At 43.1% G+C, this 18,550-nt stretch overlaps 1 protein-coding gene across 2 annotated transcripts; it reads right to left on the minus strand.

The window, feature by feature from the left end:
• Positions 1–1,596: 1,596 nt before the first annotated feature.
• LOC142071878 (uncharacterized) lies at positions 1,597–15,840 on the minus strand. Of its 2 annotated transcripts, XM_075127677.1 has the most exons (8): positions 15,307–15,461; positions 14,895–15,071; positions 12,292–12,555; positions 8,336–8,395; positions 7,108–7,242; positions 4,342–4,488; positions 2,561–2,621; positions 1,597–2,370 (listed from the first exon to the last, which is right to left on the minus strand). In XM_075127677.1, exons 3-8 carry the CDS (start codon positions 12,454–12,456, stop codon positions 2,267–2,269), a joined length of 672 nt encoding a protein of 223 aa, XP_074983778.1. In that variant the 5' UTR covers positions 12,457–12,555; positions 14,895–15,071; positions 15,307–15,461; the 3' UTR covers positions 1,597–2,266. The 2 variants fall into 2 exon arrangements, with proteins under 2 accessions (XP_074983778.1, XP_074983779.1); XM_075127678.1 differs by lacking the exons at positions 14,895–15,071; positions 15,307–15,461 and adding an exon at positions 15,580–15,840.
• Positions 15,841–18,550: the final 2,710 nt, after the last annotated feature.

Genomic DNA, 18,550 nt, shown 5'->3' on the forward strand with positions numbered 1-18,550 from the left:
TTCTTACTACTATTTATGTCCCCTACCTAGTTTAAGCTCATTTCATGCCTTGGCCTCTTCAGTTTTGTCCTTACATTGTTGTGTTTTTGCTACTCATGATGTTCATAATTTAACTTCATTTTCACATTTTGTAGGATTTTTTTTCCTTTCCTTTTTTTTTTTTTTGAGTTTCAGATGGTTGATGTTCTCCTGGTTAAGCCAGTGTGGTGTCTTACCATACTTCCTATCTTTCCTACACATTAGGATAGTTTGCTCTTGTGCCCTTAACAACACCTCTTTAAAAAACTGCCAACTCTCAACCATTGTCCAGCTGAGAAGTATTAAGTGTCCCAACTTCCTGAGCACACTGGAGTTCTGCTGGCGTGATTGCCATTTGAAACAAGTCTTATGTTGAAAGTTCCAACCTTCCATACGTTAATATCAACTATCACAATGACGTTCTCCTGAAGTTAATGTAGAAAGTAACCCCTAGAAAAGTCACCATAGAGACCCACAAGGCATCACGCATCTTGGTATTGATGTCCACCCTTCTATTAAACAACAAAGCCCTAAAGCAGTAATGGTATTACCCCACTATACAATACACTTGGTTCCAAAACCTGACTGCCTTCTTAGCCAAAGGGCAAGTAATAAGGTCAACCTTCTCTCTGCTCCAATGATTCAACTTCCATTCTTTATGAAGGAAGTGGGCAGGGATGTCACTAGCTCATTCATAACTATTATTCCAGGCCTGGGTCAATTGAACCCAGATTGACAGCCACTGCAACCCTTAACATGATTATAACTTAGGTAAGTGATTGATACTAGGATCAGACCTGTCAAATACCAACTAATGACCCAATTTTGCAGTTACAAGGCCAGTGCACTAACCCTATAGCACCACAGAGCAGAGTGATTTTTTCTAGCCAACTCCTTAGCTGTTGCTAGCCTAAGAGGTTTGGCTAGGGACTAAAGCATTTATCGGAATTTGTGTTCCACCCAAGAGTACTAGCCAATCAGAAATTAGTACACATTGACCGGCACTTTGTATAGACACTGAGTTGTTAGTGATGGTATTGTAAATAACCAGAATTAGGTGCATTTTTGTTTGACAAACTATGAAATACCTCAGGGTGAATGTAGAGGGCAGGAGAGTATGTACCAAACCCCCAAATATATGCGGATTAGATGGTCATGTTGAAAGAGAATGATGTTAGCCTAGCAACAGCTAGGCTGGGTTCTCTAAGATAGAATTATTTAGAGCATTAAACCACTTCACCCACTATAACATTAAAATCTTATATGAATTTAACATCCATTTTCTTTAAAAGTAGCACACTGGAATTATAGTCATGCTTTTTGGGCTACAGCTTTAGTTAGTATCTGTTCTTGGTCCTATGTACTTAACAGACATTATATACAAAAAAAAGCAGGACTTATAAATGAATATCCCTTTTTCCTCCAACCAAGGAATTAGGACCATAACTCCCCAGTAGAACTGAAGATGCACAGAGATGCTAACAGTTAAACAGGAAGTTGTAGCACTTCACAAATAGGACTGGCTGTTGTGAATAAAACTCCCATCACGTTAAGACACTGATGAGCACAAGCCAGAAATCTAATTAAAATTCTGTTTTATTAGGTGTCCATTGATAAAACATAAGATTTTTTTTAAAAAAACACAAAACTGTTTGACAGCGGCATTTCAAGTTTTAATTCCAGACATTTTAGCCTGTTCCCCAAGAAAGATGGAAGAAGATGGTTGAATATCCAGTGCAGTCTACAGAATATAAGAAATTATGTCTAACCATAAGTGGCTCCTTCATTCTAGTATAACTTGTTTAAAAGGCAGAAAAAATACAAGTTATATTTGAGAAAAATATAGATGTATTAACAAACATTTTAAAACATTCAATATGATTTAATATTTGAATGCGCAAAGCTAGCACTAATAAACTGAAGCTGCAAGACAATTCCATTGTCTAGACTTAAAATATGGATCTCATCTAAATGCTGCAGAAGACTGGTTCATACATCCCAGAAGAGATGAGGTATTTTAACTGTGCAAGATCTAAATCAGCTTAAGAACCTGTAAGATCTTTTCATCCACGAGTGCGTAGACAATTGCACTGCCATCTTTGTTGAACTTTCTGTGCATTCAGTAATTCCGTGTTTAAAGAATCCAAGAAAAAGTGCACAGATTTTGTTTTTAAAAAAGTCTTTAAAAAGGTAGCAAAATATAAGGTAAGGTCTCCAGTGTATTAGCATTAAAATTCTTAGTCATTCTTCAAGCAAGTCTGATATAGGGAGGTGGTTTGGATAGTTCTTCCTCTGCATCCAAGTCTTGATCTGGAAACTGCACTGGGGCATTAAAGATTCTGTTCCCATGACCTATGTGAGGGGGAAAGGAAAAAAGACAATATCTCAACATACTGTGGCTGCTTGGGCCAAATTACTTTGTTTTCAGTCACTATCAGGATTTGGCTTGTAATACATATTCAGTAGATGATACTGTATGGAATGATCACCTTAAACCCCAATGATCTATCTAGGAGTTGGAAGGGAGGAGAAAGTTACTTACTTTGCATAGTGCAAACCAGTTCCACAGTCTGCTGCGGATCCTCAGCAGGTTGTAACCATTCCTAGAGATGAGATTTATATTTATTTTTTCATTGCTAGTCAAATATGGATGTTCTTAAGCAAGTTTATAATCCAGTTTAGAAATTATCCTTGAAAGTAAACTTTGAATTTGTATGTACAATAGAACCTCAGATTTATGAACACCAGAGTTATGAACTGACCAGTCAACCACGCACCTCATCTGGAATCAAAAGTACAAAATCAGGTGACAGCGGAGACAAAAAATAGCTTACACAGTATACTGCCAAGTTAAACTACTAAAAAAAGGGAAAGCAGCATTTTTCTTCTGCATAGCAAAGTTTCAAAGCTGTATTAAGTCAATGTTCAGCTGTAAACTTTTGAAAGGCCAACCATAATGTTTGTTCAGAGTTCGTAACTCTGAAGTGTTCATAACCTCCGTTCCCAAAGGGTTCATAACTGAGGTTCTACTCTAGTTTATTTGAAACGAAGCTAATTTTAATGTACTAGATTTAAATTTCATTATCACTTTTTCTCCCAAAGGAGGGCATAGTTTAACACGTGGAATTAAATAGTGACATTCACCACTTTTGATTTAAATGTCATTTTTGACATGTATATATGATAGTCTGATACTTTATACAAATTCCTTTTCTTGATATGTGATGTAGTCAATTTTTATTTATATTCTGATAAAATAGGAAAAAAATGTGATTTTGTACAAGTTGTTTATTGAATCCACTAGCAGTCCTCCTTCCCGACACTAAATTTAAAAATCAGGAAAGCGAGCTAGAGAACTGGAGTCACAATACTCAGAGAGATTTTATAATAAACAGCTCAGATCTTAATGAAATCCGCTTGGTCAATTATAGTGCTGGTCGAACGTTTTCAAAGTTTGCAGTTTTTACACAAGAGGGAGAGTTTTCCTGAAAATTACTCCGTTGTCCCTGACTGGCTCTACTGTAGTGCATGCACACAGACAAATAAGCTGAGCGAGGTATTTAAATTTAAATCTAGAACGTTAAAACACAAGAAGTGTTACTGGTATGTGTTTGGGATGACATTTTACTCATAATTTATGCAGATCATCCCAAACAAGTACTAGTAAAACCCTTATACCTCATGATGGAGTTTGTATTTGCTATAGTTTACAGGAAGTGCAGAGTTTAAAATTAAGGGGTTATTTTATTCATCGGTTGGTACTTCAATTGCATCTGTAAATCAAGCTGCCCTAATACAGGCCTCAAAAGGAAGAGAGGTGATTATTAAGACACTTCAGAAACCTCTAAAATTGTTCTAAAATGCCTTTCCATATCTAGCATTACAAGTCTGATGTCTTGTGATCTACTAGGACTAGGAAAAAGGTCTTAGAGCATTAGGACGAGGCATCCCCAGCTCAAGGTCACAAAGGCACATCTTACACTCTGGGGGTTTAAAAGAAGATATCAGAACTTCTGCCTTTCATCAGATCAGGGCTGTCCCACATCTCAAGGCCAAAGTAATTTTAAGGAGCTGGGGGTGGTGGGGGAGGGAAGGAAGCAGGAAGCTTTGACAGCTCCATTTTTGAAGAGGGAAAAAAGGTATGGCACTTTGACAATTTGAATTGTTAGAATTAGCCATAGTGGAGCTAGATAGCATAGAACTCAGATAAACCAGTCAGATAGATGACTAATGCATTTACCCTAATCCACACAGTTTTCCCTATGTACCACATGTGATGCAATAGAATTAGAAACTATGTTCAAAAAGTCAGCACTTACATACCATTCCAGTTACACCGTCATAACATGAACAACGTGGAAGACTTCGGCAGCCCATGTAAGCAATAATTAGCACAATGAAAGCACTGCAGGTAGATGCAATTAACATTGCTACATTGGCTCCTTTGACAAGTTTATTAAGCACAAACTTCTGAAACAGAAACAAAGGAAATGTCAGATGGATAAACAATGCAGGCTTCAACTTTAACTTAACTTCCAAAACAATGTTTTGATTAGTGACTGAAATTCTTATCTGTAGTGTATTTACTCTTTCCATTGTAAAATCTTTCCTATTCCTTTACATGTCAATGGGGGAATACAATAGTAGTTTTTAGTATTGAGGTACTCCAAGTACTTCTCATTTAAGATTAATTCAGTAACATCACTGATGTCGATGGGAGACATTTCCCTTCTGTATTTGTGTTTTTCTTTGTACTACCCTCTGCAGAGGCAACAATAATTTCTTATCCATTTTGTACTATATAGTCAAGTTTGAAATTAATAGGCATTTTGTTTAAAGTTCATTGTATTTAACACCTTGTCCCAACACGAGTGCATACCAACATTGACTAATGTCAGCTTTGGAAATTGCTGTACCCTTTGCTGCATCAGTAAAACTAAGTAAATACTGAAGGACCATCCTCTTAGATCAGTGGTCTCCAATCTTTTTACACACAGGATCACTCTTTGAATTTAAGTGCAACCCAGGATCTACCCGTCCCCGTCCCCCTCACTCCCATTCGCCCCCCCCCCCGCTGCTCTCCATCGCTTGCTCTCTCCCACTGTTGCTCACTTTCACCGGGCTGGGGCAGGGGGTTGGGATTCGGGAGGGGATGCAGGCTCTGGGCTGAGACTGAGGGGTATGGAGTGTGGGAGGGGGCTCCAGGCTGAGCCTGGGGTACGGATGCAGAAGGGGATGAGGATTGCAAGCTCTGGGAGGGAGTTTGGGTGCAGGAGGGGGCTCCAGGCTGGGGCAGAGTGTTGGGGTGCAGAAGGAGGTGTGGGGTCTGGGAAGGAGTTTGGATGCAGGAGGGGGAAGAGTGGGTAGGGGGTACAGGGTGCTGGCTTTGGGAGGGGGGTCAGGGGAGGGGATACAGCATGCAGCAGGGTATGTGGGGTGCTGGCTCCGGGAGGGGGCTCAAGTGTGGGCTCCTGCCAGGTGGCACTTACCCAGTGGTTCCCAGCCAGTGGCGCTGTGGGATTGCTGCTAAGGCAGGCTCTCTGTCTGCCCCATGCTGCTCCCAGTAGGGGTCAATGCGCCCCTGTGGCCCCTTGGGGGGGCGGGGTGCACTTGGCTCTGCATGCTGCTCCTGCCTGCAAGCACCACCCCTGCAGCTCCCATTGGCCACAGTTCATCATTCCCAGCCAATGGGAGCTGGGGGGGGCGGTGCTTGCAGGCAGAAGCAGCACACAGAGACCTCTGCCCCCGGCCTCACCCCTCCGGGGCTGCGCTCGCCACTTCTGGGAGCTGCATGGGGCCAGGCCAGGCCGGGAGCCTGCCTTAGTGGCAGCCCTGCTGCGCCACTGGAGATCACAGTTGACTAGGAGAGTCTCCAGGATCGACCGGTTGGTGACGAGTCAACTGCCTTACAATCATCTTGTTCTACAGTGAGACACATCACACCTAAGCAGCATGACATCAGAAAGTTGGCCTGCAGTGCATGGGTCTATTTGCATTTTTTTCATAAATATATTAATCCCAACAAGCTATTATTGGTACCAAAAGGATTTTGTATCAAGAGACCAGATATCAGCAGAAAATTTGCAAAAGCAAGTATCTAAATGTCAGCACCTAAATCTACGTCTAGGTACCTAAGTGGGCTGATAATTCAGAAAACGTTTACACGTTTTACAAATATGCAAACTGAGGTGCAGAGAGGTTAAGTGACTTGCCTAAATCATATTGCAAGCTTTGATGGAGTTGGGACTCAGTTCTTTCCTCAAACCCCTAGACTATACTGCAGTTTAGTGAAGTTGCTGAGTTATCTTGTCGTTTGTTTACATTTGAGTCCCCAATTTGTTTTATAGTAACTCAAGCCAATGGCATCCCTTCCTGTCCCATTCAAAGTTATTCATTGTTTGAAGTTGGGACAGATATTCTAATTTCTCAGTACTTCCTAGCACAATGGGCCTCAGTCTCAGTTCGTGTTCCTATTTGTCGCCATAATCCAATAAAACTGTATGAATAGATTCTGTGGCCAAGAGGCTAACGGTTTCAGATCAAATCAAGTTAGAATGTTGACGGTTTTGATCTTAACTCTTCCTGTTCTAATTCTCCTACACTCAATTTCATATCAAGAACTGTCGGTACCAACTCTCCAGTTATATAGGCTACATGCTATAATAGCCACCAAGTACTCCCACCTCATGGGAAACATCTCCAAAGCATTTATGTTCTACAAGGCAAGAACCCAGATCTTCACCACTGAATGTTCTCTCTGTGGGGAAGACCCCATGTTCCTAACATATTTTGACCACCAGGTTCCTTGCTACTCCTAGGATAGGAGTTCGGTATCTTAAGAATTTCCACATCAGAGGAAACCAGTGGTCCACCTAGTTCTGCATTCTCTCTTGGACGGTAGCAAGTACCAGGAGAAGATTATACCGTGATTCTTCAGAGAATCACAGAGCTTCCTGCATTCAGCAATAATAAACTGATTTTAGAATTGTTGGTGTATGCCTAGTTTGCACATACTGAAAGGAATTGCAAAGCCTGGATTACATTCCTACAAAAGGAAGCACAATTTTGTCACAAAATACTGCCACTTACCGTATGAACAACATGAACTGGCTCATGTGTGAACATCTCATCATCTTCACCATAGCTTAAAGTTAGGGAAGCATAGACAACTACAATGATGATGGCACAACAAGAAAATATAGAAGCTAATATCATTGCATTCACCTGCATAGGAAAAAATTCAAGGAAAATATGGGAGTGGGGACAGGAAGAGTTAGTGCATTGTCTATTTTTCCTTTAAAATTAATAAGCCACTCTGAAATATATTAACAATCAAACTTGAATAATTTCAAATGCTCTGACCACCACCCTTAATGCTGCAGTGATTGTATTCTATTGAGGCTGGTTTGAGAGATAGACTGAAGCCATGTGGAAGCCCAGTGACTTTGCAACAAGATATCAGTGCATCAAGAGCTCCCCACAATACTCATTACTGTGTTTACCAGTTGTTTTTCTACTCCCCTCTTAAGGGATCCACAAGTCAGGAATCCCTTGTCTAATTCACTTCCTTTTATAGAAAAAAAAAAGTCTACCTTGCCCTCCAGGTCTCTCTTTCCAACTTTGAGTTTTTGATATTAAGAGGGGCAAAAATCAGGATCATAATAGAAAATCATTTGCAGCAGCTCCTAAAGCTTTATAGTGATAGATCGGTAACAAAGGACAGTAGCAGGAAGAATTATTATGAAACCATGGTCAAGTTCAACATGTATCTCCAAGCCACTACCACCTCTATATTATATATGCCCTATAATCTCAAATCTTGACCACAGAGATGTTTGTCTGTTAAAGCAATTAGATTAAGTAAAACCCCAAGGGTCTTTTAGCAGTTCACTCATTTACAAATAAGAACATATCCTTTTGGAGTTTAGCTGGCCAGAAAGTCAAGAAGCAAGCTCTTTACACATTCCATTTTAATTCCTATCGTACTATATAGTTCAGCAAGCAGATTAAATTTGTGGAAATATTTCTCTAGTACATTCAAAAGTAACTGCTAGAAAATAGAGCTTGAAGGAATCTAAAATCAGTTACGAAAAATCACATGTTCTGGAATAACTGATCAGTAAATGCTGCCAGAATTCTCATTTTTCTACAGAATTTAATACTGCTACATAGAACTCAGAGTGAGGATCTTGCAGCAAGATTTAGCACCAAGTACGATAAAGTGAACCGGGCCACTACCAACTTAATGTTGTTTACAAAAAATGTATCTGGTCACCCCTTCGCCTACCCCTTTAAAAAAAAAATTCTACAAACTTACAAGAACTGGATTTTTTTTCTGGGAAGAAAATAAAGCCAGAATTCCAGGAACACCCATGACCTGCATGTGAAAAATAAACAGATTATTTTGCAACTGGAAAGAAACCATGCTAATCAGTTATGCTACTATATTGGGTATGACAAGTTTCAGAAAATATATTCCATAAGGAGCCATTTTAAATTATAAGCACTTAAAGTTATTTAAGTTCATAGTGACCACACAGAACTTGAACCTTTACACCCCACTTTATAAGAAGAATGAGCCTATGAAGAGAGCAGACATTTTATGCCACAATAACTGACGTGGTTTTAACGGTGAAGATCCTCGAGTTTAAGAAATGGCATTCTGTCACTTCTTTAGACAATGAAACATTCTGAGAGTGAAAGTTAATATCAAATTAGCAGTTATTCCAGCCTTGCTTTATAATTTTGGAGTCAGATTTCACATTTCAGCAGCGTTACATTTCCGCTAGTGTGAAAAGTGTGTAACTAGCACATAATATTCCAGGGAACTAAGGACATTTGTGTTTGGAAAACAGACAGCTCTCTTCAGTACAGGAAAACTTATCACCACATGTCTAGCAAAATTTACCACGTGTCGACACATTTATAAATTATATAGTAGTTTAAATTTCATCAACCTTTATAGCATATGCTGAAGGTATTACAGAGAGACTGTAGATAGCTGTCCACTACCACAAGTTTTGATGCTCTCCCTAACTTTGCTAATGCTCAGCTAATCCACCTGAAATATCCCATGTATACTCCTATCTTGAGAATGTGTATAGTGGGCTGGGGGAGAGGCATATGAATTGGGAAGGCATTTATCAAAGTAGTATTTTGCCATTTTAATATTGGTTTGTCATTGACATGTCATCTTAAGTGTCTTGGCCGAGAAACTCCAAGCTTGCTTTCTTTAACTGGACTCAGCGAGGACTGGTTTCTCTGACTATTTTTGGTTAAGCCTGTCAGCTATTTGAGTTATTTAGGCTGATTTTGTAGACCTACAGTCACAGTGTCTGCAACTATAACTTAAAGCTTGCCACTACCTACCTACCCACCTACCATTGGTCTGGAATTCCTGTTTTCTAAAGTTCATTCCATGAGGCAGCCTTATTCGGCTTAATTTCTGGAAATTAGGACATTTTCTGTCATTTATGTAAATATGGTAACATCAATCAAAAATGCAAATCAGGACATTAAGTTACTTTCTAAAATCTCCAGTTTTCTGAACTTTCAGTCTTTAACAGCAAGCCAGTGCTAGCATTGGAACCCAGATCTTCTGATTTCTGGATACATTGTTCTTCAGTGTCAATCACTGTGACCCTGAATGGGCAAACAGATGAGGATTGCAAGCACAGACCTGCTGAAGTCACAGATGACAGAGCAAGGCTGTATTCTGGCAATCCCAGTTTGGAGCAGCAGAGACCAAACAGTTCTACTACCCTTCATAGTGTCCCAGAGACCAAGCCCAAAGTGGTGCACTCTGGTAAGAGTGACAAAGATGAGGATGGGGCAGAATATTGGCCAGGTAGGGCTGAGGTAAAGGTGGCAAGCCTCTTGTTTCAGGACTTAAGCTTGTCTAACTAGTAGAGATCAGGATGAGACATAATTTGTTGGGTGATTATCTTACCGCTAAGTTCTTACACCTTCCTTTGAATCTTCTGATGTTGGCCACTGTCAGCGACAGGATTCCAGACTAGACGGGCCACAGTCTGATATGGTATTGCAACTCTTGTATTGACAACCCCAAGAACAGCTTTGAAGCTGCGCAATAGCCAACATGTGCCAAGGCACCAGTGAGCTACTAAAAAGTTGCTTACTCCAACATACATTAGTAGTTCTCTGCTCCTTTTGTGAAAGGAAAGAAGCTATGACTCAGAAGGTAGGTATGAGTCCAAGATGAAAGAGGATGCTTTGGGTCAGCAGCTTCCTGAGTAAATTGGCTGGAGTACATGGACAGTGAGGAGTGGAGATCTGGGGACATGTGAGGAACAGGGAGAAAAACTAATGAGTTTTGTACTTTTAATATTTTGTTTGTATTTTTAGGCACTATGGAACAGAAACATTCCCCTAATAAAACTTTATTAAATGTGAACTGATGTTGTCAATGTGTGCCAGTAACTTAACGGATAAAATCTTAACATAAAGGTGCAGTAAAAATAATCTGGTGGAAGTCAAGAAACTCACAAAAAGGAGCAGGGAACTACTAATGCATGTTGGAGTAAGGTTATGTTTACCCTCAAACATTGGAAAGCATGGAAATAAAGAGTTTGCATACACCCAATGTACCTTATATGGTGGCTGCACAAGATGGCAGGAAAGAAAGAGCAGAGTTAAAGTCGTTTGTGGTACCCTAGTGCAGTGGTTTTCAAACTTTTTTTCTCACGACCCAGTTGAAGAAAATTTTTGATGCCCGTGACCCAACGGAGCTGGGGATGAGGGATTTGGGGTGTGGGAGGGGCTCAGGGTTGGGGTGTGGGGGTGAGGACTGCAGGGTGGAGCCAGGAATCAGGGGTTCAGAGTGTGGGAGTGGGGCTCTGGGCTGGGGCTGTGGGGGGTTTAGAGCTGTAGCAGAGGGTTAAGGTGCGTGAGGGGTTCAGGGCTCTGGGTGCAGGAGGGGGCTCAGGGCTGTGGTAGGGGATCAGGGCTTTGGGATGGGAGTGCAGGCTCTGGGCTGGAGCTGGGGATGAGGGGTTTGGGATGCAGGAGGGGGCTCCAGGTTTGGGGGGGGGCACTCAGAGCATGCAGACTCTGGGGTGGGGATGAGGGGGGCTCAGGGCACAGCGCAGTGTTGAACAGGTAGGGACCAGTTTGCGTTAGCTGGGAAACACCGCCTATGGGACTTTTAATGCCCCGGTCAGCAGTGCTGACCAGAGCTGCTGTGATCTAGTGCATTACATTCTGGGAACCAGTGCTGGGTCGCGACCAACAGTTTGAAAACCACTGCTCTAGTGTACTTTTTGAGGAAAGCTTTCTGGCTTCCATTCCCATCCCCCTCTACATCATCTCTCCTGCCCTCCAACCTTAAACCCATATTAAAAGATATGCATCTTTGGGTTATCTACACTTATCTAGAATGAAATCCTGGCCAAACTGCAGTCAATGGGAACTCTGATAATTACTTAAATGGGACCAGGATTTTACCCCCAGGGTACAGTTTATTTAAAGTTTTACACAAGTTGCACTTTAGTAACCTGACAACCTGCTCTGACTAGATAACAGAGAACCTATTCTTCAGAAGCAGTCGACAGACAGACAACCCAAGAAGGCACCACCACCGTGCAGCAATGACTCCTGATCATATTATGCTGTAGCAATGGTATGTTACTTTTGAATAGTAGGAATATTTTCATACGGGAAACCTTATGAATCTGAGCTGCTCAGAACACCTATAAAGCTTTGATGCAATTATTAAGCTTTCATCCCTAACATCAATGAAATGGTGCTGCCCCTAATAATGAAGTTAAAACCAATTAGGGTATTGTTGTACTCTTACTGCAATTCATTTTCAGTGAAAAGTTCAGCTGTGTTATATGGGCACCGAGTCAATCTTATGAAATGAAGGGGTCCTCTGTGTCCCACCACTACACTGAAGCTCAATACAATCATTAGCTTTATACATTTTTCTTTTGGTTACAACTTTTAAAATGGCAACTCTCCACAGCCTCATTTTCTAAATCATCCCATGCCTGATGAAATAAAAGCGGAATTACAGTGTGTCTTGTTATTCTAGTCCTCGCTGAAGGTCTCCGCCCCTCACCTCGCAATATCCCCAAATCTTTTCCCGGTGCCTCTCCACTCTTGTGCTTTCAGAGCTGTGGACAAATACCAGATTCCAAGAGAGGTGCTGGAGAAGAGTCAGCAGAAGTTCTCCCAGAGGGAGCCATAACCATAACCATGAACTATAACCCCCAATAGGATAAGTAAACAGAAAAATAAGATATGCAACTTTACCATTCCAGCCCAGACGGGTGCTCTCGTTTTACTCAGTGCTGTTTGTGTTCTGAAGGTGCCATCCATTAATCCACTGATGACACACACTGTAGCAAAGGCTATCTGCAAGAACCCCAGCACAACCATACTTTTCTGGTTAAAGATGAAATATCTGTAGCGATCCATTATAATGAATCCACACGTGAACTTGTGTGTGTACACACTGTGTGATCTTAGGAAGAAGCACAGGGATCCTTCAGGAAGAGTCAGCCTAACTGTTTTTCCCTAAACAGAAGGAAGAAGGTGCAAGAGGATTAGCACTTCAACAAGCATCATCTGACAAATTGCTGACATACCTTGCCATTAATAGCATGAGGATCTGCTATAATAGCGCAGCGTCAAACATTCAGCTTTGCCATGTACATGGAACTTATCTTTTTATGGTTGCCAGAAGATGTGGGGAAAAATACAAGAATGAGAAAAATGGACGTCAAAGTCACTCACGCACCACAAAAGCTTTGTTTTTAAATGCACACAGTAAGGTGTTTCTAGATATAGAGAATTACCTAGACAGATAAATCTCTCTTACAACCTCTGCTGCAATTTTTTTCCCCTTTAAAATTATCAGACAACCAGTAGAACATGCAAGATCCAGTTTATTCTTAAGCTTTGTTTAGAAGCCAGGTTTTTGTTCCCTTTCAGCAATGACTTGAGTGGTCACTCCTTGGAGCAAGGATCAGGGATTATACTGCTCTAGTGTTTAAAATAAAACTGCTAATAACTTTGCTATAACAAGATTCAGATTGTAGCATGTTTTCAACATTTTAAATGTATTGTCTCCATATTAAAAAAAACCTAACTGTTGCCCCGGTATTACAAGCCTATCCTACTGTACGATTTAGCAATGTTTAATACATTTAAAAGGACAGGATTCCAGCTAGTTCATGACCTCCAGAAGTCCAGGGTTTAATCTGCTACTGTCCTAACCTCACTACAATTAAATAACATTAAGGAAGCTAAACATTTAAAGAAGTTTAGATGCCTCATATGAATACACACGTTAATGACATTTCAGCCTGGCAGCTTGCTGTAGAATAACATTAGTTGACCTTCCTAGTCATCCCCACAATACACACACAAATAAAGAACAGGTTCGCAAAAGTTCTCAAATTTTACAGTCCACATTTTGACAGAGTCTCATGAACCTCCTGTTCACAGTTATGCAGACTACATCCCATTCCTCTGACAACTACAGTAATTACTTATGTGGACATTTAACATTAAGAAAATAAGTGCTAAAGCTATCTTAATACAATTCTGTAACTGAAAACACAGAGCTGACCCATGTGATCAGCCTCCTCTCTACTTACAACCTGCAAGAACTCCGTGGTCTACAGTTGGGGAACTTCATTTCTGTAAGTCTTTGCTTTAGCTCAGTACTTCCAAACCAGGAAATAAACATGGATATTTGTCTGATCACATTCATATATATTCACCAACTATCATAATGAAACCTACAGTAAGGACCCGCTCCAGCAGCAATCCCCTCTTAACAATTCTACAGAGCCTACTTTAAACAAGGTTTCCAGTATAGTTTAGTTTGACCTTCAGAATCCACCACAACTAGACAACTAAATTTGGTCATTCTGGGAGCATCAGGAATATTACTGTACTACTGTGAGAGAAGCTGAAAATGAAACTGGTGCATTGCTTACTTCGTAATTTTCAGCTCAATCAACATTACAAAGTTACCGTTTTAAAAATCTAAAAGGTGTTAACATAAGTAAGGAATATTTTAAACCTAAGGACTTTCCTTTAAAGGAAAGTCACTATCGAATGATACAAACTATCCTTCTTGTCCCCAACACAGCGAGTTAGGCACATGGCTCAACATTTCCAGTCCCCACTAACTTAGGAATGGAACTGGGGGGAGACAGTGGATTCTCCTACAGTACAAAATATTATTGGGCCTGACTTATTCCCCCTTTAGCGTCAGTTGAGAGTGGTAAGGCATATGATAAGTTAATTTTGAAGAGGATCTTAAAATGGTGGTGCTCATACCAAATTGTTATCAAGAGTATAGTGCAGGTGTTTTGGACATTTATGTCATGTTGTTAAAAGATTAGTCAAAATTTAACTTGGAAAATGTATCTTTTTAACAACATTCATCTTTAAACAAAACTTTTTAGCCAATCAGTAGTGATGCCGAATTGCTTCACCCTACAGGTTTGATTTTTACCCCCAGTAGTTACACATATTAAAGTCAACAACAAAAAAGAAATTCAAAGGCTCACAATCTTTTTAACATATCTTGTTGGCCTAGGTGCTAGGAGTGTCTCCAATAAGTGAGATTTTAAGGCCCTGGTATGCCTAGACAATTGATTAAATCAGCTGTCCACTAGGTTTTCTGGCTCTTGTATAGAAAAGCTTTACTTCCAGAAGAGAGGCCTTCCAGCCTGGAAGAGTGTCACCCACACAAACAAAATGTTCGTCTAGAGTTTAACTCAGAATAAAGCAGCCTATCCAACATATGCTAAACCTTACTATACTGAAAATCTGTTAATCTCACAGAAAAGTTTAAAGCCTGGTCCTAAGGAACAGCTTCAAGGAAAAAGAACCATTACCCAGGAGGACTGGAAAGGTGACCCATGTTCTTCGTACTGTAGCAGAGAGTTTTCTTTTAAAGACACTCTTTCCTTACTTTAGCGTTAAGGAGAAGAGCAGCCCGGGTGAGCATACAGAGATGCAGTATCCTTAAGGCCACGCTGGATTTGGGCGGGTGTGTACTTTTTGGACTAGAACTGCGCCAGGAAAGAAAGAGGAAAATGGCACGATTGTTCCTGGAGGGATCTAACAGTCTGCTGGAAAACGGGGCCCCGCGCCCTCGGTGCGGTAATGAATTATTTTGCTCTTTTCTATAAGCAAACCCTGCGCGTGGCTGCCCGCCTCGCCTCCTGCGCGCGTCTTTGCGGGTTAGTCTTAGCGCAAGCCAAGGCCTTCGCGTCCGAAGCACCCACCCACACACACCCCGTTCACCTGCCCCGGGGAAGCGAAGAGGAGCGTTAGCCTGACAGCCCCAGACAGCAAAAGCCCGTCGGGGCCCAAGTAAGCCGGGGGAGGGGAGGGGAGAGGCGCGCACACGGAGCCCCCCGAGCCCTACGGGGAGCGGCCCCAAAGCCGGCCTTGCAGCTGGCCCGCTGCGCGTCCGGAAGGGCAGGCGGGAGCGAGCCCCGCCCCAGCCCGGGCCAGCCCCCCAGCAGAGCGGGCGGGCGAAGCGAAGGAGGCCGCCGGCCGGGGGAACGAACTCACCTGCGCCCCAGCCGCCGCCGCCGCCGCCCAGCGGGAAGCCCCGGGTGCACCTGGGCAGGTGAGTCAGCGCGGCTGCTCCCGCTGCGGTGAGAGCCGGGGCCCGGCCCCCGCCGCTGGCTTTAACCCCTGCAGTGCCGCCCCCGGCAGCCACGGGCTGGTGTGCAAAGGCGGCCACCCGTGCGAACAGCTCCCCGGGCAATGGATTGATACCGTCTGACTACTGCGGAGCTGCCAAGGCCCCGGAGAGCAGCACTGCTAACGTAACCGGCTTCAACAGGCCAGGCTGCGGTTCCAGGGCTGGGCTGTTGGAGGTGGAGCAGCCTGCCCTCAAGGCTGACACCTTGAATACTGGGTGCAGTTCTGGTCTCCCCCTCTCAAAAGAAATGTATTGGAATTGGGAAAGGTACAGAGGAGGGCAACAAAAATGATGAGGGATATGGAACAGCTTCTGTACGAGGAGAGGTTAAAAAGACCGGGACTTTCCAGCTTGGAAAATAGACAACTGAGGTCAAATGATAAGAGGTCAATAAACTCATGCAGGATGTGGAGAAAGTGAATAAGGAAGTGTTATTTACTGGTTCAGCTAACACAAGAACTAGGGGTCACCTAAGGAAATTAATAGGCAGCAGGTTGAAAACAAACAGAAGGAAGTACTTTTTCACACAATGGACAGTCAACCTGTGGATGTTGTAAAGGCCAAAACTATAACAGGGTTCAAAAAGAACTAGGTAAGTTCATGGAGGATAGGCCATCAGCAGCTGTTAGCCAAGATGGTCAGGGATGCAAGCCCATGTTCAGTGTCCCTGGCCTCTGCCTGCCAGAAGCTGGGAAAGGGACCACAAGGGATAGATCACTGCATGATTGCCTGTTCTGTTCATTTGTTCTGAAGCAGCTGGCATTAGCCAGTGTTGGAAGACAGGAAGGATACTGGGCAACAGGGACCTTTGGGCTGATGCACTATGGCCATTTTTATGACATTCTAATGCCACTGCAATGGGCTCCTCACAAGCAGCCTAGGGAGATTATGGCATGGGGGGGCTAGTGAATTGCTCGAGGCTGTGCATGTGGAGTGTTCATATGGAGTTGCTTTTGATAGCTTGTCACACACCCCTCACACCTCTCAGCTGAGCCAAGAAGGCCCCAGGCTAGTAAGGGAAGCCTTGAGAAGCTACTTTTGGCAAGAGGCAGGGCGAGTAAAGGGTGGTCTCTGCTTCTCGAGCAGCCTTACGGAAATTTGTGGAGCAGAAGCTAAAAGGCAACCATACCCCACCCCAGCAGACTGCTTCATCTCTTCACTGGCGCACAGCTACTGTCCCAGCAGGCAAACAGCAAATATATTCAGATTGTTTAGCAACGCCAGGTCTAGTTATTGTGCAAGAAAAGCTCTGCCCTGCCTGGAGGAGCACATGGCTGAAAGCTTTCACACGAGCGAGGTGGGAAGGTTAGAGCCTTGCTCTGCACTGCAGTCCTGTCCACAGCAGCCCTAGGCACCTGGTGAGGCAGGAGCCATGGCCAGCTGCTCTTCTCTCCACCCTGCTGAACACACACTTCTAGGCATTGTGGCTTGGTAATATGCACACAACCCTCCCCTGTGCATAGGGAGAGATCACCGTTCTTGTACATTTGGGACCCATGTCCACTTTGTGCCCTCAGCACTATTCAGGTATATCTTCTAAGGGGGGCAAATTCCAGTCCTCACGTCTTCCCCTTTCCTCCCACAGGGATTCCAGGTCTCCTACACCCAGCTGGAATCTCCTCTTCCCCCCCCCCCCCCAAACCAAATAAGTCAAGTTCTTGGCAGACTCCCCTGCTCTCCACCATATAGGAACAGCCTCCCCCTCTGCCAGAGAGGTGCAGCCAGGCCAAATTTCAGCAGCATTGGTGTTGCAAGCTGGTGCACAGAGGCACACTCACTGATGATCTGGCCATGCCTCCATTTGTATGGGAGGGGCAGCCGGGGCAAATTTCAGTAGCACTGTGACCACATCAGACAGCTCTGGCAGCAACCTTACTGATTCAATATAGGACCACTGCTTGTAAGTGATCAGGCCACGGCCCCCCTCAGCTCTGCAGCCTATGGAACTTTGAGCAAGTGCAGGAACTTTGGAGGGGGGTTGCTGCTGCCATCAACCTCTTCCTCCCCAATTCGCACTACTGCTTTCTACCTAGGTTTCCAGATTGAAGAGCTAGGGGGAAATATTACCTTAAAAAGATGTCAGCCTGGGGCTTTCACAATTCCATCCTCTCTTCTTTCTCTTACTTCTCTGATAGTCTCTTCCCATAGGATCTCTTCTCTCCCCTCCTCCCCAGCCTGCAGCTCTCTTATAGAAAACTCCATGTTGGGGTCACTCCTCTCCTCCCTCTACGCCTCCAGGTGACATCATCTGCTCTCACAGCTTCCAGTGCTATTTCTATGCCTGTCTCCCTCCAGTCAACCCAACTTTGCTTGGCCTCTCTAACATCTCCTGGATGTCTGTCAACTTAAAATTAATGTACCCAAACTGAATTCCTTGTATTCCCTCCCATACTCTCCCCATGCAATCAATTGGTTACTGTTGACACCACCACCCTCTTCCTTGTCACTCAGCCCCATAACCTTGGTGTCAACACCACCCTCTCTAAACCCACACATCCAGGCCCAGTTCAAATTTTTCCCTGCACAACATCTTCAAAACCTAGACTTTTCCATTACAATAGTTAAAACTCTCATACATCTTTCCAATTTCTCTTGATTAGTGCAACCTCTTCCTCCCTGGCTTTCTGTGGCTCCATTCAGAATACTGCAATTAGCCTCTTCCTCCCCCATAATTCTGACCATGTCATCCTTCTAAGTTCCTCTACTGCTCCGTCTTCTCCACTGTAACAAAAACAGGTTTATTTTTAAAGGATTGTAACCATTTCGTGCCTCCCTCCTTTTATCCACTTTTCCAATTTATTACAGCACCCTCCAACTTCCTCCACTTTGTACACA

Source organism: Caretta caretta, chromosome 4 (genome assembly GCF_965140235.1).
Source record: "Caretta caretta isolate rCarCar2 chromosome 4, rCarCar1.hap1, whole genome shotgun sequence".
NCBI classification, from domain to species: Eukaryota; Metazoa; Chordata; order Testudines; family Cheloniidae; genus Caretta; species Caretta caretta.